Here is a 22710-nt window from a genome sequence, read left to right as displayed (position 1 = left end):
ATAGATACATGACTTTCGTTGAGCTCTCCTGCATGCTGTCTATATGTATATGTATATGTATATGGGGGATATGGGGAGGTGTATATGTGGCGCTATAGACGCATTCCCACCTGATCAGTTGGAGTAATTTTCATCCTGGACGCGGGATGCCCGGACGCGGGACATATGTGGGCACGCCGACGTTGTTCGGTGATATGACTTCTATTTTCTATGAATATGAACAAGAAATGTTTTTTTATGATAAGACAAGCATGCATGGCATCTGGCCTAAAAGGGCACTCATAGGTACAGGTTACTCTCTTATCTCACTATATGTCTATGATTCTACGATATGGTTGTTCATACCTTATGTTCTTTATTATGCTGATTTTCATGTCTTACATACTCAGTACATTACTCGTACTGACCCCCTTTTCTTTGGGGGCTGCATTTGATGCCACGCAGGTACACCTAGACAAGTAGAAGCTACTATAGAAGATGTTCCAGCGGGGTTAGCAACTCCACTTGTTCCTGGAGTGCTGCCGAGTCAGAGTATATGCGCTATGATGTTTCATTCGAAGTTAGAGACTTTGCAGACAGAGTCGTGGGTATAGAGTGTCAGCTTTGTAAGCGGCGTCACCAACCGATATGTTATTATGTAGTATGTCATGAGTTTATGAGATGATGGATTTTGGATAGCAAGATTCGGAAAGCGTAGCTATGTTTTTCATTTCTTTTTGATGCAAAATTCTAAAGAGATTGAGAATGTAATATGAATTAGCGGGTTCGCTCGGCTCCGAGCACGGGGTTGGGTGCCCATCACACCCTGTTGAGATCGGGGTGTGACATATAAGTTGGAAGTTCACAAAATGTAGTTTATGAAAACATATGGGCCAAGGGATTGGGCTTGGAAAGAAATCAAAATAATAAGAGAGGCCCAACACAAGGAAAGGACCCAAGTCTTGGAACTTAGCCCATTAATTAAGTGGCTTATATATATATATATATCTTGATGACTTTTAAGTCATATTTATCCATTAAGTTTTCTTTATCAACAAGAGGATTCAAAAGAGTTCTAGAGAGAAAGGAAGAGAAGAAACTTGAAGCTAGAGAAAGAATAGGTTCGGCCAAGGAAAAAAAAAGGTAAGTCTCCGATTTTGCTTCGTGAATTAATTATCTAGGGTGTACCAAGGTGTTATGAAGGTATTGGTAATGAAATTTTATGGTTTGGAGCAGCCCAAAACGTCACCGAACAGCCCCAAAGTTTTAGCCGCGCTAGGAGAGCTTCCGAGGCAAGTTTTGGAGAGTTTCGGTAAAGGTAAGGTCTCTTCTTTCAAATTGGAGTTTATGATGTTGTTATGAGGTGTATTACGTGTTCTAAATATGGCTGGAAGCAGAGAAAATGTATAAGGAGGCATGATGTTGGAAACTACTAAATTAAAGTCGTAGTAGCTAAATCGAAGTCGCGTAGTGTATGGTCGTTGAGGCGCTGCGGGTGCAGCTGGTTGGGTTATATGTTGCAGGCGTTTAAAGTGTTTTAAAAAGGGTGTGGTTTCTGCTGGTTGCAGCCACACGACCCCCCGTTTGGTATGGTTAAAGATTTTATGAAATAAAGGTTAAAAACTCTATTTTGGTATCGGAGTTTTATGCTAGTTGTTTGGAGCTTGTGTTGTTTAAAGTTGAGGTGATTTGATTGTGTATATACTGCTGGTTGTTGTTGTTGATATTATTGTTGACATGGTGGCCGAGTTGAGATCTCGGGGATGGTGTATTTATAGGGGAGATGCTGCCGAAATTTCGGCAGATTGGAAATTAATTTGTTTGAAGGATTGAGACAAGTATATGGTGATGAATCTAATGACTATGTCAACTCTCTTGAATGTAGAAAAATAAGTTGGACATAAGCGTAGCTAGTAAGGCGCAGCACAGGTACGTAAAGCGAACCTTTCTTTCTTTTGGCATGTCTTTAGCATAAGTATGTAAGGCTTACCCTTCTTTTTCAAGGCATGATTCCGATGTTATGGTTTCATAAGTGCTTCCATATATTCTTTGTTTTCAAAAGCTAGGTGTCAATGGTCCCAAGGAAATGACTACGTTTCCTATAACCCGTCAATGTTTCCAAAATGTCTATAGTTTCCCAAAATAAAGGTTTACAATATTACAAGCTTTTATGGCAATGACGATGGATATGTTTTACAACGACATTGATGATGTCGAGGATGAGAATATGTCTATGATGGATATGATAAGAACGGCTTCATGTATGTAATGTTTACTCTTCTTTCTCTTGGCATGTTTTGACATAAATATATAGAGCTACTCTTTCTTTTTGGCATGATTTTTATGAAACAAGTATATGGCATTTTATACAATTTCAAGAAAGTCTTATTCGTAGAGCCACTAGGATGGCCAATTTTCTTGAGTTTCCAAAGGATATTTTCTCGTGCTTAGATACGTGTATATGATTCCAAAAGTTTTTTGTTGATATAATCCATGGAAATTTTTGAAAGGTACTTGACATGACTCTTATCTTGATTTTGAATCATAGCTCATTCCGATTATTCTACGAGTCTTAAAAATTGGTCCTATGTGCATATGTATACGATTTGGCGTCTTACGAGACCGTGACCTTATTCTACGTTCTCTTAATATTATCCTTCGTTGATAATCTCATCTTATAATGATTGTTCCTTCAAGGTGAGACAAAGCGATCATGGTTAGTCTATAATACAATCGGAGGTTACCGACCTTCCGTCACTCCGATAGATACATGACTTTCGTTGAGCTCTCCTGCATGCTGTCTATATGTATATGTATATGTATATGTATATGGGGGATATGGGGAGGTGTATATGTGGCGCTATAGACGCATTCCCACCTGATCAGTTGGAGTAATTTTCATCCTGGACGCGGGATGCCCGGACGCGGAAAATATGTGGGCACGCCGACGTTGTTCGGTGATATGACTTCTATTTTCTATGCATATGAAAAAGATATATTTTATATGATAAGACAAGCATGCATGGCATCTGGCCTAAAAGGGCACTCATATGTACAGGTTACTCTCTTATCTCACTATATGTCTATGATTCTACGATATGGTTGTTCATACCTTATGTTCTTTATTATGCTGATTTTCATGCCTTACATACTCAGTACATTACTCGTACTGACCCCCATTTTCTTTGGGGGCTGCGTTTCATGCCACGCAGGTACACCCAGACAAGTAAAAGCTACTATAGAAGATGTTTCAGCGGGGTTAGCAACTCCACTTGTTCCTGGGGTGCTGCCGAGTCAGATTATAAACGCTATGATGTTTCATTCGAAGTTAGAGACTTTGCAGACAGAGTTGTGGTATAGAGTGTCATCTTTGTAAGCGGCGTCACCAGCCGATATGTTATTATGTCGCATGAGATGATAGATTTTTGATAGCAAATTCGGAAAGCGTAGCTATGTTTTTTTCATTTCTTTTTGATGCAAAATTCTAAAGAGATTGAGAATATAATATGAGTTAGAGGGTTCGCTCGGCTCCGAGCACGGGGTCGGGTGCCCATCACACCCTGTTGAGATCGGGGTGTGACACTAATGTTAGAACACAAACATTTTTAGTAGTTAATTTGTTGTGTGTATTATTTGGATGGAAGTCCTGTAAAGAGTAAATGGCTAAAAGCATTCCTTAACGATACCTCAAAGTCAAAGTACATCCTTTGTGTCATCACATTGAACAAAAAAAAAATACTTCAACTATCCAAAAAGTTACATCCTTTCGTTACTTTTCTGTCAAGAAACTAATCACTTCAACTAGAAGCAGACAACATCCGTATAAATCAACCAATTAGGCCCACTCACTGATCTTTTCTACCAAGTAGTAAACTAGTAATAACCATATCTTGAAAGTTAAAATTCATATTTACGAAAAACAAGCTGTTCATGAAATTAAATTAATTTAAATAAAGGGTATTCTAGCACTATTAAAAGTTTACTAATTAGGGCCTAAAGATTTATAAGTTGGGATTTGTTCAGCTATATTTTATCCCTTTTAGATTTTAAGGTGATTGTTATTCTGTTGTTAGCTTTCCTATCTAGAATCTTAATTGATCCAATGTAGAGGTGGCAATTTCAGCCCATATTAGTGAAATTAGCCTATTTTACCCATATTAAATGAGTTGGATCACTCATTTTTTAAATGGATAAATATGAATTTCATAATTTTAAAAGCCCAAACAAATATGGTCAAAATGGGTAAACTATGGGTACCCATTTAAGACCCATAATAAATCGGTCTCTTACTTTTTTTTGAAAAATCGCTAATTGAGTTGCCTGTTGCCACAGCCCACAAGACGCAAGTTGAGGATCACACACCGCTCGCTTTCTCTGTCTCTATGCTAACGACTCCATTATTGATTATTGAGGTACGTATTTATTTGAGTTTCTTACTTTCTTTTGCAAGTTCCAAAAGGTGCTTTTGAGTTCTCATGAAAAGATCAACCATTAGGAACATAACTCCACATACAATACACTCAAGAGCAGTAGTCTAGGGTGCAATTCAGAATATATTAGTGATAGAAAAAGGCAACTTGTACGTGGAAAACCAAACTAATAACAACATCAGTAGAAAGGATATTAAATAGAACCACAATTGCACCCGTATCTTCAAGCCTTCAGCCTTGACATCTTTTTGCATCTCTCTGTTACTCTTCTTGCTCCCGTACTAGTTCTAGTGGCAACTTTTGATGCAGTTCTTTCTAATCATTAAGTTGCAAAGAATGCTTCTATGTCTATAACACTCAAATATTTTTCTTTGACAGAAGTCAGTTATATAAATGGAGGCTAATGAGGCTTCTTGTGAGATCAATTCGTCTATATCGAGAAAACAATCAAAAAGAAGCACTTCAATTGTTTGGAATACTTTTATGAAATTGCCTCGTACTAGAGACAGTGAAAGGTTAAAAGCACAATGTCAGGTATGTAAGGAAATATTTGTAGCCGATGCTGGCACTTCAAATAACAAGTGTCATATACCTAAGCACTTGGATAACAGACAAGAACACGGATATGCGCCATTTGATCAAATAACTTATCGTGAGAAAGTGTCTGTTGCTATTCTAAAGCATAATTATCCTTTTAGCTTTGTAGAAAATCAAGGAAATAGGGATATCCATTCATACTTAAATGCAATGGTAAAAACCATTTCAAGAAATACGGCTAAGGCTGATATATTAAAATTATATGATAGGGAAAAAGAACTTTTAAAGTGTGAGCTTGCAATGATCCTAGTAGAATCTGTCTGACTTCAGACATGTGGACTTCTGTAGCGTCAAATGGTTATATGCGTTTAACCGCTCATTATGTTGATTTGAATTGGAATCTTCAAAAACGAGTGTTAATCTTTTGTCATGTTCCGCCTCCACATTCCGGTTCAATTTTGGGCCCTTTACTTATCAAGTTTATTAAGGAATAGGGCATTGAAAAGAAGATTTTCACTCTTACTTTGGATAATGCTAGTTGCAATAATGATGTGGTAGATCATTTAAAAGAACATTTATCTCTAATGCGTTCTCTAGTTTGTGATGGAAAGTTCTTTCATGTTCGTTGTGAAAACCATATCTTGAATTTAATAGTGAAGGCTTGTTTGGAAATAGAAGATGAAGCTGTTGAAAAAGTAAGAGAAGGTGTTAAGAATGTCAAACATTCGGAAGGGAGAATATTGAAATTTGTGGAATGCATTAAGAATCATGGGTTGTTGTGTTCAAAGAAGCTTCGCCAAGATGTAACTACTCATTAGAATTCCACTTACCAGATGCTTGATAGCGCTCTCCTCTACCAACAAGCTTATATTCAATATAAATCCTTGATATGGATTTTAAATATAGTCTTTCCGAGGAGGAATGGAAAAGGGTAGAGAGTATTACTAAATTCTTGAAGCCATTTTATGAGATCACTACACTATTTTACAAAAGCAAATATCCAACTGCAAATTTGTATTTACCGAATGAAGTGCTTCTTTTTGATTGAGTTATGAATGATATGAAGCACAATTGGATTTGTACTTGAAGGAGCCAAAACTTGATCGTAAAGTGAATCCAAATTTGGATGTACTTGCATGTTAGAAGGAAAATAGAGGAAGATATCTAGAATTCTCATTGATGGCATGAGATATCTTGAGCATACCTATTACCATGGTAGCTTCAGAATCTACCTTTAGCATTGGAGGTCGTATTATTAGAAAGTTTCAAAGTTCTCTTTTACCTGCAAATGCTGAAGCAAAGTTGTGTGCTAAATATTGGCTATGAGGACAAGAAGGTAAGTCATCATTTGCATATTGCGATTTATTTAGTTATATTATAATAGCCTTACTTTATAGTTTAACGTCTTCTATTTCTAGATTGTGATGGATCAGACACCCATGAGGATGAAATTGCAGTGGAACTTCAGTCATATCTTGCTAAACTTGGCTCACATTGATAGGTAAATGCGGTATGTGTGCTTTTCTTGAGTATAAATGAGGAGTGTGTGAGAACAGTCCTTAAATATACGCTTTCACATTAGTTTCCATAAAAAAACAATTATACATCTTTTGTCATTATCGATTGTATCAGAGTTGATTTTTGCCTTTATAATTTAGTGTGTCTGGACAGAGAGGAATGGAATCACGGATGCTTTGATGGAATCCTTCATCCACTGGCAGTGAAGACGATGCTGAAGGATGCTGAGGATTGTGAGTTCATCTTGATGCTTGCAGTGGCAGTGAAGATTGCTCCATAAAGAAGCCACTTGCTTAACTTCATCTTAATGCTGAAGATTCCTAACATTCTATTGCACTGATGGTTGCTGCACTGTCGAGATTGATCAAAAATGTTATATTTTTTATTTAGTCTCTTGTTTTTGAAAAGATGACATTCTTGCAATTTTTGACATGATGATAAAATTTGTGAGTTCGATTAATAGGAACAACATACTATGTGTTATATTAGCAATATATATGAACCTAGCTAATTGATGGTGCGTCAAGAATATAATTCGATGTTTAATTAATATTTTATATTTTGTGTGTTTCAGTTTAAAGCAGAGGAAATTATTACTATCATAATTAATCTTGCTGCTTCATTGCAGCCACTGGCAGTGAAAATTATAGAGTTGGATAAGCCAATTCTCATAGCAAAAGGGGTTCTGTGGAGGGGTTTTCTATATATTTTTTTGTCTTACTCTTAGTTGTTAAGATTTTTTTTGTCAAAAAGTTCAAAGTCTATGTGTTTGAGGATTCAATTGCTCATGGAGGATTGTATGTCTAGTCTACCTGGCGCGAAGGCAAGGTCTACCCAACCCGAAGGCACGATCTACCCTTCCCGAAGGCTCGATCTACCCGGACTTTATGTACGGTCTAGTGTTAGAGCACTTTGTCTCCAACTCTCGCTAATGCCTTCCCACCGACTCCCTTTTTTTTTTTACTTTCTCCAACTTTTAATTAGAGAATTGTTTTTTCTCTTGTACTATGTTTGCTTGTACTTCTTTAATTCTGCAATGTTTTTGTAAATCCTTCCTCTTAGCATGATTTTCATGAATATATCATTCGTCCGGCGCTTGTCATCATGATCATTGGCCAGATGGATGGCCTATATGGGTCATAGCCGCCCGCTGGCAGTGAAAATTCTTTGATTCTCTACCAGGATCGTAAAAACTCTGATGACACTTGATGATTTAGAAGGTGAATTGGTGACATATGAGATGTCCGTTAATCAACAAAAGACAGAAATAATTGATGAAGTGTTGCAACCAAAGGTGACTCAACCTAACCAAAAAGAAGAGATATCAAACTTGGCTGAGACAAATGAAAGAGGTTAGAATTTCAGAGGTAGAGGACAAGGAAATAGAGGTAACTTTCCAGACCGTGGTAGAGGTAATTCTCTTATCAATAGAGAAATAATAATAATTTTAGAAAGGAACAACAAAGTAATCGAAATCTCCAGAGACGTGATAAATCATCAGTTCAGTGTCATAATTGTGAAAAAAATGGGCATTATCAAAGAGATTGTTGGTTTAATAAATCTGAAAATAGAAAAGCACATGCAAAGTTGGCTGAAAATTATGAAGATAAACAAGAGACTTTATTATTTTCTAACTCAGGAATTGAAGAAAATAAAGGGAATGAATGATTTATCGATTCTAGTTGTAGCAATCACATGTCTGGAAAAATGAATTATTTATTGATCTAGATAAATCATTTAGAACTATCGTAAGACTTGATAATAATTCTAAGGTGCCTACTGTTGGAAGAGGAAAAATTCCAATTACTTCAAAAAATGAATCTCATCACTTTATATATGATGTATATTATGTTCCAAGACTTCATCATAATTTATTGAGTTTAGGACAACTAACAAAAAAAGGATATGACTTGCGATTTAAGTATGGAATTGACACTATTAGTGATGATAAAATTGGACTAATTGCAATGGTAAAAATTAATCAAAGTCATTTGTGGCCTCTTTATCTCAATTGTGGAGAATTACCTTGCTTTAGTTATGTGAATATTGATGAAACTTGATTGTGGTATCTACTATTTGGACATATAAATTTTGGGAGTTTGAAATATATTGCAAGAAATAAATTGGTTGATGGTTTACCTTTCGTTGATTTTCCTAATACAAAGTGTGAGTCATGTATTTTGGGAAAAAGCATAGAGAATCTTTTCAAAAGGGCAAAGCTTGGAGGGCTATTACACCATTGGAGCTAATCCACTCAGATTTGTGTTCAGTTGAAGTTCCTTCCAATGAAGGTATAAATACTTTATTACTTTTATTGATGATTTTAGTCGGAAAACTTGGGTATATTTTCTGAAAAATAAATCGAATGCATGTGAAGTCTTTAAAAGATTTAAAGTTTATGCAGAGATGCAAAGTGAATATTTTGTTAAAACATTAAGAACCAATAAGGACACTGAATTTCTTATTTGTGATGACTATTTGAAGAAGTTTGGCATTAAACATCAACTGACTGCTAGATATACTCCTCAACAAAATGGTGTAGATGAAAGAAAAAATAGAACTGTGATGGATATGGTGAGTTCAATGATGCATTCCAAAAATATTCCCAAAGAGTTCTGGGCAGAAGTTGTCGCCTGTGCCATTTATGTTTTAAATAGGTGTCCTACTCAATCTAATTTTGAAAAAACTCCACAAGAGGTTTGGAAAGATAAGAAACCAAATATTTCTCATCTAAAAGTATTTGGTTGTCTTGCTTATGCTCATGTTCTTGGTGTTTTGAGAAAGAAATAGGATGATAAAGCAGAAAAGTGTATTTTTATTGGCTATAGTCATGAGACAAAAGGTTACAAGTTTTTTAATCCAGATACAAGAGGGTCTTACTTACTTAAAAGTCAAAAAAAGGGGAAGTTTCCTTTCTTAGTTTTCTTGAACTGGCTAAGGTAATTTTTAGTAAAGATGTAATTTTTGATGAGCAAAGTGCTTAGGAATGGTCAAAGGAAAATCCTGAATCATCTGGGTCTCAATCAATAATTCCAATTATGAAGGAAGGAAGTTCTAGCAGACATCAAGAGGAAGAAGTAGCTCATCCTGTTCAAAAAGAAACATCCACTCACCCACAAAGACATTGTTATTTACCATCTAGTTTGCAAAATTATGTTGTTGGTAGTGATAATAATTTATCCAATGAAGCTATTATGAACTTTGCACTATTTGCAAATTGTGATCCAATTACTTTTGAGGAAGCTGCTAAAGATGATCTTTGGGTGAATGCAATGAATGAAGAAATTAATGCTATTGAGAAAAATAACACTTGGAAGTTGACAAAATTACCACCTTTAAAACAACCAATTGGAGTCAAGTGAGTATACAAGATCAAATACAAACTAACCGGAGAAGTAGATCGGTTTAAGTCAAGATTAACTGTTAAAAGATACAAGCAGAAGACAGATATTAATTATTTTGAGGTCTTTGCACCTGTTACAAGACTTGATACTATTCGAATGATTATTTCTCTTGCTGCAAATAACTATTGGAAAATTTATCAAATAGACGTTAAATCCGCTTTCTTGAATGGTGTTCTTGAGGAAGAAGTATATGTTGAGAAGCCTATAGGATGTATAAAAAGAGGTCAAGAAAACAAAGTTTACAAGTTGAAGAAGGCGTTATATGGGTTGAAACAAGCCCTAGATCTTGGTATACTCGCGTTGATTCTTATTTTGTTGGACATGGTTTTCATAGATGTCCTTATGAGCATACATTATACATAATATTCAATCCCAGATGGAGACATTCTTATTGTGTGCTTATACGTGGATGATTCTGACAATAATCCCAAATTAATTTTTGATTTTAGGGAGGCTATATTAGCCAATTTGAAATGATTGATTTGGGATTAATGTCTTATTTTCTTGGTATTGAAATCTCTCAATTGAAAGATGGAATTTTTATCTCTTAGAAAAAAAATGTAAGTGATATTTTGAAAAGATTTAATATGGATAAAGTCAAACCAATATTGACCCCCATTGAAGAGAAATTGAAGTTGACTAAAGATGGAACCGGTGATTTTGTTGATGCTACATATTTTAGGAAATTGGTTGGGAGCCTAAGGTACTTGACTTCTACAAGGCCTGATATTACTTATGGAGTTGGATTAATTAGTAGATTTATGGAATTTTCGCGTCAATCTCACTTGCAAGTAGCCAAGAGAATTTTGAGATATATTTAAGGTACACACTGTGATGGCATATTTTATTCAAAGACTAATGATGATAGTCTTGTTGGATTCACTAATAGTGATTAGGCTGGTGATAGGATAAAACTAAAAAGTACTTCTAGCTATACATTTTATTTGAGATCTGGCATATTTTTTTAGTCTTCAAAGAAGCAACAAGTTGTTGCTTTGTCAACTACTGAAGCAGAATACATAACTGCAATAAACAGTTCTACACAAGCATTATGGTTGAGAAGGATGCTTGGATTTCTTCAACACAAGCAAGATAGTACTATAAAAATATTTTGTGATAGCAAGTCTACAATTGAGTTAACAAAGAATCCAATTTTTCATGGTTGTAGCAAACACACTAACATCAAATGGCACTTCATTCATGATTTGGTTCAAGATAAAGAGATAGTGGTTGAATATTGCAAGATTGAAGCACAAGTTGCTGATATTTTCACAAAACCATTAAAATTGGAGTTGTTCATAAAGTTGAAGAAGATGCTAGGCATGGTCTCATTTGAAGATCTTGGTTTAAGGGAGACTATGTTGGAAATATACCAAGAGTAGGAATCCTAAGTTGTTTAGGATTAGTTATTTGATATTTATTTAATTCATGTCTAGTTAGAATTTATTTGTCCTATCTCTTCTCTCTAGCTTAATAAATTTCTTCGATATAACCTTTGTTGGGTCTTTCACTTACACAAATATTATTCCGTTGTGTGATTTTATTTCCTTCAGGAAAGAAGCCACCATAGGAAAAGGGTGGGCAAGAGACTAAGTTTCCTTCCTGAAAAATAGTAATCAAGAAAAGAAAATAGCGATAAACAATAATATATATATATATATATATATATATATATTTTAATAATTTATGTGAGGTTCACAATCTTTATAAAATCCTATGAGAAAGATATAATACTTTGATTCTTCTCTTCACAATCGTCAATTCAAGAACATTCCTTTGTTCTTGAATCGACAAAATACTTATTGGGATTTCACCTTGAATGAGGAGCCCAACTTTAATCACAATCGTGTAGGTATGGAAACTTGCAGCTCACTACTTGGAGATAGACTATTTGTATGTGGAAGATTTTTGGACCATCACTGAAGAGTAGAACTTTTCTACGTATTTCTCCCTTCTTTATGTACCTCCTCTGGTCTTCTGAAGACTCATTTATATAGGCGTAAAGTACGATTTGGGGGGTATTCTGGTATCTAAGTAATTTTAGAGGACCTTGGACTTGAAGAGCATGAGTTGGGCCTATCTTGTCAACTTCACAGACTGACACAATTGTAATTTGGACTTTATTTACGTCATAGAATTTTAATTGAAATATTAATCGAATCTTATCAACCAATAATTTAACTTGGTCAACATATCATAAATTTAATATTTTATCCAACATTTAATAACGATTAATTGATAAAACTTCACTGTCTAGAAATGCCCCCTACTTCGAGGCTTGTTGGGGTGCTCGACTTGTCAAACTTTTAAAGATAAGGCTTGAAGTGTCGTGAAGTAAATACCTTTTTTCGTAGTTGATTTCACAAAATATTTGAAATTTCATATGGAAATGAGTATGGTGATATGTTGAAGTTAACACATACCGGAGTCTTTATGGCAGCATTCTCTAAATTTACAAGAGAATACTTTTCCGGTCATTTTCCAACTCATTTTTTGGTTTGAAGTGTACTCAACTCATGGAGAATCATCGCATGGTATTTCTATGTTGTCTAATTATTTTATTTGGGTCATCAACTATAAAAAGGGTGGAATTGCGTCTACAAGAATGATTTGATGGTATGAAACTTGTGATTTCGGCACAAGTATTAGGTGTTGTTTTCCCTAATGATGAACATCCGGTTACTTGAACAAAGTGTAATGACTTCGTAAGCCTATCTTTATTGCTTTTCATATGTACGTAGAAAGTTTTTCAAACCTTTATAAATTTGATTCCAATGGAAATTTTTCATAATTTGATTTCAATGGAAACTTACCTTAATTTGATTCCAACTATAGTTAGGAAGTTTTTCAGAACTTTCCATATATGCTTCCAATGGTATTTACCATAGTTTGGTTCCTATGGGATTTACCATAATTGGGTTCCAGCTTTAGTTTTTTTCCATAATTTGTAGGAACAAAATTTTCCAAAACATTCTCCATTTGATTCCAATGAAATTTTTCATAATTTCATTTCAATGGAAATTTACTATAATTTGACTTCAATTATAGTTTTTTCATAATCCGTAGGAACAAAATGTATGTACTTTTAACACCTATAAATATTCATATTCCCATGGTGGTTGATTCTCAAGTTACAGCATCATTAAACTCATCAAATCCATTTACATAAGGTAATTGTTTTTTAAAAAAAAAATTATTTTCAGCACAACACACTGTGGAATAAAATTCATATCTTGTTTAGAAACATTGAAATCATGATTTTTTTGATTTTTAAGAAACTTGACTCATAGATCTACGTCATATTTGAAAATCAAAGATAAAATCCTCCTCAATTATCGAAAATTAATTTTTGAAGTTGCTTTTTCCGATCTGGCATTTTTCCCTCATATGTTTGTGCAGTCACACCAAAACATCCGTAGGAGTGTACGAATAAAAAATAAGTTGATTTTATGGAAACTAGACTTTGATGTCTACAACATATTCAAAAATCAAGGTAAAACCCCTCCTGATGGATGGAAATAATTTTTTTAAGTTGTTCTCCGGATCTGGCATTATTTCATCACAACTCTATGCAGTCTCATCAAAACATCTGTATCTTGGCGTAGGAGTGTCCGAGTGATGAGTGACTTGATTCTATGGGAACTAGACTTTGAATACTACAACATATCAAGAAATCAAGATAAAAACCCTCATGGATTGGCGAGAATAGATTTCTGATGTTGTTCTCCAAGTCTGCCATTATTTCTTCATAGATTTGTGGAGTCTCACCAAAATATTTGTATCTTGATGTTGGAGATTTTGAATAGCGAGTGACTTAATTCTATAGAAAATATAATTTGAAATCTACAATATATCCAAAAAGCAAAGCCAAAGTCCTTGGATTGATTGAGAATAATTTTTTTAAAGTTAGCAATACAATCAATTTTGGTGTGACTTGGACAACATTCATGAGCTCACTTCTCTTTTTGTATCTTTCCTTTTCTTGTAGGTTTTCCCTAGGGTGTAATGGTCTCTATTTCAAATAGAGAAATTGCAAAGGATATCCATATGATTGACTATACCAATTAGCGGGTTACTACTTGTGGCTAGGCGAGAAAGAGGTTTAGATTAGTTTTTTCCAACTTTTGCGATGAATCATTCTTATATTTTGCTTAATGAAGAGTACACATCCAAAATCACCCTTTATGAGTGAAGTGCGTTGAGAATCCTCATCTTGTATCTGGATGAAGACATACATGATGAATATTTTTTGTCCAAGCTTTGGCAAAGAAGTAGACCAAACAAATTCTCCTATGAACTAGATGAAGATTCTCCTCCCTACCACTCGGCGAAGGAGAATTAGTATCGATCAAAGAGACACATATTGATTTTTGTATAGCTTGAGACTTCTATCAACATCTACATGGAAACAAAATATAAAACTTGTTACCCAATAAGACTATATTCATCCTGACAAGCGCGGGAGCACATGACACAATTTTCACTACGCCGACTTGAAGCTTCGTGCTATTGGCACCATGAGATACATCATCTCCTTATTTTTTTTGCAGGTTTATGATGGACTACAAACAATCTCAATATCATACCAAAAATATGTGAGGAATAATTCATAATTAGCAAGGAACCACTTGGTGCATCTTCATTTGTAGTTGTGGCTTTCGCGACGAATCATACTTGGTATATTTTTCTTTGTAATTGTAGTTTTTGTGGCGATGAACCACACTGAGTGTATTTTATTTTTCAATTGTGGTTTTGGTGGAGATTAACCACACTTGGTGCATCTTCTTTTGCAGTTGCAACTTTAGCTATGAGCCACACTTAGTGCATCTTCTTTTGCAGTTGCAACTTTAGCGAGAACCATACTTAGTGCATCTTTCTCTAAGTTGTGACTTTGGTGACGAACCACACTTTATACCTATTCCTATGTAATTTCGACTTTGGTGAGAAAGTTTGATGTAGTTTATTCACTACTAAAAAATATGAAAAAATGACGCAAAAAAATGACGGACTGTGTCGCTTTTTTGGTCAAACTCGAAGGAAAAGCGACGCACTCACTTCCGTCGCTTTTTTGCTCGACGCTTTTAAAAGAGAGACGGACAGGGCCGTAAAAAGCGATGGACTGAGTCGCTCCTAATTTTTTTAATTAAAATATATATATATATATATATATATATATATATATATATATATATATATATATATATATATATATATATATATATATAAAATGACAGACTCCGTCTTTTTATTTTTTTAAAAAAAGTAATTATTTAATAAAAAGCAACGGACTATTAGTCTCCATCCGTCGCTTTGTTTATATTGGCTTCTTAAATATTTACAGAAAAGCGACGGACTTTGAGTATCTATCCGTCGCTTTTTTGGAAAATATAAAATAAAATCTAAAAAAGTGATGGACTAAAGAACCCTTTCCTTCGCTTTTCTGTAAAATTTTTGACAGCAGAAACCTGAAGTATCTGCTGCCCACCTGCAATCAAAATTCAATTCAATTGTATGCAATTCATCCCATTCAAACACAAATAACAACAACCAAAATACGCAAAATACATAATAAAACACTTAAAACAAATAAAATCATAATTTAGAATAATTTAAAGTGTTTTAAAGTTAACAAAAAATTTTAAAATGTTCATAAACTAACATATGGAACCCTAAAGACTATTTGCTATATGTTCATCACTATCGTCGGAATCATCCGGAGTGGACCCTCATAAATAACGGGGAGGAGGCTGACCGGCGAGGTTGAGCACTTGTTCTTTAATTTTCTCAACTTGTTCATTCATACTTTTTTGATCTGCGACCCTTCTTTCTCTGATTCTGCCAATGTGCTTGTAAGTTCTGTAATTTGCTAAGATATTGCAGCTATCTGAACCTCGTCAATGGCCTCGGCTTGACGCGACGATCCAATACCTTCTAAACTTGATCGGAGTCGTACATTACTCCTATAGCCCATTCCATATATTCGGCCCTTGTGGCTACCTCCAATAACTTTTTCTGTCCAAATTTGAGTGGACTGTTCAGGCGTTAGCTAAACCGAATCTCTCATCTCACGTATGTGTCGCTCATAATCTTGCTGCATATTAGAAAATAAAAGTTATAATCAATATATATATATAATAAAAATAAAACTTAGAATCAAAATATATTATACATTATATCTTAAATAACTTACATAGGCTCGTTCGTCCCTTTCCTCCACCCACTCATCTGGATCCGATGCATTCGTATTTTTCTTCACATGAGTCTTTTTAAAGACTTCATGACGATAGGGAGTGCGTCCCAATTCGTTTTCCTATAAATAAAAATACAATTAATAAAATAATGTTTTGTCAAATAATTTATTTTATAAAATAAATTTAAACTTAAAATTTAGAAACCTTACCATCTCCCTCTGAATCGTACCAACACTCTTTGCACCTCTGGTGTGCAACGAGCCACCCACCCTTTATGCTGGCTCTTGCTTTTTTTCCTTGATCGGAGCCTTGAATTCTTCGGTATCTCAATACCGGCATAATTTTTCAAATATATGAGGCAGCATCCAACTCGAAGGTGCCCGATCATCCCTAGCTTTCTTTAGCCAACTAGACAGTCTGGCACTCACTTTTCTTTCAAAAGTGGTCGCAATGACCATATTGTACCTTGGCTCCCATGTGCATAAAGTCTGAAAAAAATGAATAAAATTAAATAATAAGTTAAGTAAAGTATAATAAAAATATTAAACGTAACTTTAAAAAATAGATTTAAACATATATATACCTTGAATTCATTAAACATCGCCTGACGGATACTGTTTGGAATCTCCCGCCAAGAGTGATAGGGCTCAGTATATAGCCTCCTAACACTCTCTTGAAGAGCCCTAACAGCCTCCTTCGAAGGATGTCACCTGCAAGACACATAATAAACATGTAATTATATCATTAATAATTTATTAATATAGCAAAAATAAATAAATAAAATATTAAACTTACAAGGATCCATCATGCTCAATCATGACTCTCCCAAGTCTGTCCCTCTGCCCAGGAGCTAACCCAGGCATATCATGTACTGCTTCTGGTCTAGCAGCAGAAGAAGGTGAAGCTGATGTTGTAGGAGTGTCAGTTTCAACACTAAAATCTCTAAGTCTCAGAGTAGATATGTGAGGAGACTGAGATTCGGGAGATGGAATTGTGGGAGATGGAGTAGAAGAAGATGATACTCTCGAGGGTCGAGCAATAACCTCTGTAGGTAGCTGGTAGGTATGATCATATGAAGTATATCTGACCTGTTAAGAAGAAGAAGTGTCGCGTGGTCGGCGGAACTGAATATGGTAAATTAAAGGATCCATAGTCCCAAAAGGCATAACATGAATATGTGTAGGACTAACTTGGCGGTGCTACATCTCCGGCACTGAAGAAATATGTCTTGGGATATCCTCAGGATCAACAGGTCTCCTAGACTTCTTTTTACTTCTACTAGAATGGCTAACACCAAGGTGATCCCAGGATCTATCACCATCACCAGATGACATATGCATGTAAAGTAACAACACAATATATAAAAAACATAAATTAAATAAATTTAGGGTTAGCAAAATAAATAACTTACATACTAGTTATAATCTACCACTCTATTCCTCCTCACTTGTTTCATTTTTTTCATCTTTCCATTCCTTTTCCTCAGTTATTTCATATTCATTGTCAATCCATTCCTCCTCCTCAAATGATTCATATTCCTCGTTTACTTCTTCCTCAACATTTGGCATTATAAGTTCATCATCGGAAACCTCGTCTAGTATGTGTTGAGGATGTTTTAGTTAGTAATCACTTATTACTATGTAATTTGTTAATTTAATTTCACACTGACTTAAGATATGGTTGAATTTATGGACAATTAAGCAGAATATAGGTCACAATTGATTTTCTTTCCATATTAGTGAAGCTTCATCTTCCACGCTGTTTAGATCCTCGACCACTTTGATTAAAAATTGAAATTAATGGATACATCGGATCACTATCACCTTCATCATTGCGGTTAGGCCTATTTCTCCTGCATGGAACTTCATCCCCAAAGTAATAGGAATAAAAGTCACTAGTTTCTCTCGCAATATGAGCTTGAACAATTGAGCCTTCGATTTTTTCTCTCTATTTAATTATTTGTTTGCAGCTTCCAGTTTTTCTAAATATATGTTAACTAATAATTATAGTAGATATAAGAAGAATAAATTAATTACTTATATAAGAAAAACATTACCTCTCAAATGGATACATCCATCTTTTTTGAACTGGACCTCCAAGACGGGCTTCTTTTACAAGATGAATCGGAAGATGCTCCATCACATAAAAAAATCACGTGGAAATTTTTTCTCTAGCTTTGTAATAATAACAGAAATATTTTCCTCCATCCTGTCTAAAGTACTTTTCAACAACTTTCCAGAACACAAATCTCTAAAGAAAAGACTTACCTCTGTGATTAGCTTCCATATCCTGTCAGGTAGATGGCTAAAAGAGATAGGAATCAATGTTTCCATGAATACATGACAATCATGGCTTTTCATACCTATCAACTTTTCTTTATTCAGATCTGCCCGCTTACCCAAATTCGAAGCATTCCCTGTGGCATTCTCAAATTTTTAACCCACTCACATATGTCATATTTCTCATCCAATGTGAATGAATAGCTGGCTTTAGGCTTGACAATTTTACCATTTTGTAGTTCTTGCAATCATAATTCTTTTCTTTTATAGTATTCTGTAAGTCCATTTTAGCTCTTGTGTTGTCTTTTGTCTTGCCCTTAACATCCATCACTATTTAAATAAATTGTCAAAATAATTTTTTTCAATGTGCATCACATCAAGATTATGTCGTAGGAGATTATCCATCCAATACAGCAACTCCCAAAATATGCTCTGTTTGTTCCAATTATGTTCAACACCATATCCAAGAAGTCTAGATGGTGGAGTTTCTGTAACTTTAGGCAATTGAGAAACTCTCTCCCAAATTATGTCCTATCACTGATGGAGGTGGAGGGTCATTTTCAACCCTATTTTTTTAATGTATGTTTTGTCTTTCTAAACTCATGGTTCATTGGCAAGAACTGACGATGACAATCAAACCATAGATTTTTTCTTCCATGCTTTAAGGTGAATGCCTTACTATGTTCCATGCGATGAGGACAAGCAAGATTTCTAGCAGTCATCTAACCAGAAAGCATCTCGTATATAGGAAAATCATTAATAGTCCATATTAAAATAACACGCATAACAAAATTCTGCTAAGTTGATATATCATAAGTCACTACTCCTTCTAACCACAATTGTTTAAGCTCATCTATCAATGGTTGTAGATAGATATCAATCAAACTTTTAGGATTATGAGGACCTAGAATAACACATCTTAGAAAGATGTACGAACTTGTCATGCACATTTCAGGAGGAAGGTTGTACGAGGTAAGAAATACAGGCCAGCAAGAATAAGGTGAGGCAGCATTAGAGAATGGTGTGAAGCCATCTGCACATGACCCCAATCGTATATTTCTTGGTTCACTAGCAAAATTGGGATAGATGTTATCAAAATATTTCCATGATTCTCCGTTAGATGGATGAGACAAGACACCTGGCTGCCTTCTATATTCACAGTGCCATCTCATATGTGGGGCAGACCTCATCGATGCATACAATCTCTTTAATCTGGGAATAAGAGGTAAATAATGCATCGCCTTAATTGGAACCATCTTTCCAGTAGGAGTCCTCTTATAATGAACTTGTCCACAAAACTTACAATTTTCTAATTCACTATCAGTCTTGTAGAACAACATGCAGCCATTAACACAACAATGAATTCTATCATATGACAATCCTAACTTCAAAACCAATCTCTTTGCCTGATAGAAGTTCTTAGGTATGTTAAACTCAGGATTAACCAGTTTGTCCAAAAGATCAACCATTGAGTCCATAGCCGCATGAGGAACACTCCAATCTGATTTAATATTCATTAACCTAACTACAACTGACAAAGTAGAATGCGGACTGCCTTCACATAGTGGACGACTAGCCTCTTCTAAATGTTGATAGAAGCGTCTTGCTTCTTCATTAGGAGTTTCATCAAAATATTGTTCGGGTTCCATATCACTTTGAACTCCGAAAGCATCATTAACCATTTCATGAACTCTATCATATTGAAATATATAATGTTGAACTCTATCATGTAGAACCCTATCATATTCAACCCTAATTTAACTATGTGGTGCAAGCATATTATATTCATCCACGGGCAGTAGATTATAAAATATATTATTCAATCAATCTATTTCTCCATGATCAACCCATACAAAATATCTAGGCTTAAATTTATTACCATATAAATAAACCATAACTATATCTGGATTAAAAAATTTCAAGCACCTACATTCACGACAAAGACACCTAACCAATCCATTTTGTTTAAAAACAACCAGTGTCATGGCATGATCGATAAAACTTCTTACACCGTCAATAAATTCAGGTTTCAAACCACCACCAACTTTATAATGCATGTTATACATCCACAAATGATGATCCATCTACAAAATTATATATATTTCAAGCTTAATTAATTAGTTCATAATGACTACAATTCATCGAGACTACAAATTCTAATTAATTCAATTTATAATTAATTAATTCATATAATTAAAGTTCAAGTTCAAGTTATGATTAGTTCAATTTATAATTAATTAATTTATATAATAATTAAGTTCAAGTTATGATTAATTTAATTTATAATTAATGAATTCATATAATAATTAAGTTCAAGTTATGATTAATTCAATTTATAATTAATTTATTTATATAATAATTAAGTTTAACTTATAATTTAAGTTCATGACTTTGAATATCGTCTAACTCTAATTAGTTTAATTAGTTCATAAGTACTACAATTCAACAAGATTTCTAAAGTCAATAAAATTTCAAGTTCAAAGTTCTAAGTTCAAGTTCAAAATTCAAGTTCTAAGGTCAAGTTATATATTATATTGAAGTATCCTAAAATTCAAGTATCTAAGTTCTAATTAGTTCCAAAGTCTAAAGTTCACAATTTATACCAACCAAAAAAAATATTCTAAGTTCAAAAATTCTAAAGTCCAAGTTCATAACTTGAATATCTTCCAAACATCAAAAATCATTCAACCCAATATTTTTCTAACTTGAATATCTTCCAAACATAAAGAATCCTAAATTCTAATTTCTAATTACTTCATGTTCTAGCCGTAATTTTCTCTTCAAAAACACTTCAAGTCCAACCAACACAATACCCAATTCACAATCTAATTTTAAAAAAATAATTCAAACTAAAGCCCTAAAATTTTCATTCACATTCTAAATTCAAGAACTAACCAACTTAACATAACATTTGAACATCAACAACACTTTAATTCCAACTCCAAAAAATATTCAATTCACAATTTAATTCAAAAAAAAAACATCAACTCAAAGAAAAGACCTAAAATCTAATTTCTAACATTCACCAATTCAAAATCACATATACAAATTAACTATGTTAATAACATACATTAAACAAATTAAATGAAATAAATTAACTAACAAATCAATAAATTAATTTTTTTTTCAAAAAAGAAAAACCTAAAAATAACTAACCTTATTAACAATACAGAGAGAGAGGCTGACGGTGGGGAGTGGCAACGGCAACAACGGCGACAGGGGAGGGCGTGGTAGCGGCCAACAGTGGCGAAGGGGGTGGGGGTTAAAATTTTTAAATAATATTTAATTATTTTCAGTTAAAAGCAACAGACTCCGTCATTATTTTTATTTTATAATTAATTTTTAAATATATTTATATATGGCGCAAAAATCCTCCAAAAAAGCGATGGACATATAGTCCCTGTCTGTCGCTTTTTATTAAAAAAATTAAAAAATATAAAAAAGCGACGAACAACATCTCAAATTCCATTACTTTTTTAAGCGACGCAGTCCGTCGCTATTTTTTCCGTCATTTTTTGGACTGTTTTAGTAGTGATTCTAGTTTCGGAGAGCAACTACTTCGCATATCAACTCCATAGATCAGACTTCAAAATGTGCCCCCATGAAAAGATAGAGGCTCACTTATGGTTTTATGGGACGGTGTTTGATGAAGAAATGATACAAAGTTGACAAAAGCATCCAACACGAGTTGGAAAGCCACTTATCAGCGTCTGATCTTTTTAATTATTTTAGTTTCATACTTAGGCTTTTTGTATTGGATAATATGCCAATTGTTTTCTTTCATTCCTTCCTTATCATTGTTGATGTATAAAACCATTTACAATTTTGAAGCAATAAAATATATTTAATTTATATTTCAATGCAAAACATGTGTTTTTTTTCTTGTATCATAATTTGCCTAGGCCGCCTATTTTTAGGTTTTCGACCTAGTGAATATATTTTGGACTATGGATATAAACTCATGTGGTCTAAGAGTAATAACTTGAAGATTTAGCTCATCTTTGTGGTGCTTTTGTGACTTCAAAATTTTATTCGATTTTGAAGAGAATTTTTTTAAGTTGAAGATTTGACTCAAACTAGGAGAGTTTTGCAACTCATAAGATTTGCCTCCAATATGAAGTGATTTGCTACTTAAACATTATCTCAAATTCGAAAAGCTTTGCAACTTGAAGATTAGATTGAAGTTGAAGAGTTTCATGACATACAATTTAAACTTGCGTGTCAACGAGCATTTCAATTTGAAGATTCATCTCGAATTTGATGAGCTTTATTACTTGTAGTTTCGGCTCGTGCATTGGAGAGAATTTTCACTTGAAGACTTTACTCGAATTTGATGAGGTTCGAAATTTGAAAACTTTAATCAAATTTGAGG

At 34.1% G+C, this 22710-nt stretch overlaps 1 protein-coding gene across 3 annotated transcripts; it reads left to right on the top strand.

Annotated features, from left to right (window-relative positions):
• Nucleotides 1-4295: 4295 nt before the first annotated feature.
• On the top strand, nt 4296-7023 carry LOC129884988 (uncharacterized). 3 transcript variants are annotated; one of them, XR_008766015.1, is made up of 5 exons: nt 4297-4391; nt 4788-4943; nt 5601-6282; nt 6365-6447; nt 6618-7023. XR_008766015.1 is itself a non-coding variant. In XM_055959242.1 (5 exons), the coding sequence occupies exons 3-5, from the start codon at nt 6235-6237 to the stop codon at nt 6742-6744; spliced, it is 258 nt and encodes an 85-aa protein (XP_055815217.1). In that variant the 5' UTR covers nt 4297-4391; nt 4788-4943; nt 6013-6234; the 3' UTR covers nt 6745-7023. The 3 variants fall into 3 exon arrangements, 2 of the variants coding, with proteins under 2 accessions (XP_055815216.1, XP_055815217.1); XM_055959242.1 differs by having other exon boundaries at nt 6013-6282; XM_055959241.1 differs by lacking the exon at nt 5601-6282 and having other exon boundaries at nt 4296-4391.
• Nucleotides 7024-22710: the final 15687 nt, after the last annotated feature.

This window comes from Solanum dulcamara, chromosome 4 (assembly GCF_947179165.1).
Source record: "Solanum dulcamara chromosome 4, daSolDulc1.2, whole genome shotgun sequence".
NCBI lineage: Eukaryota > Viridiplantae > Streptophyta > Magnoliopsida > Solanales > Solanaceae > Solanum > Solanum dulcamara.
This window is presented reverse-complemented; position numbering and strand designations above follow the sequence as displayed.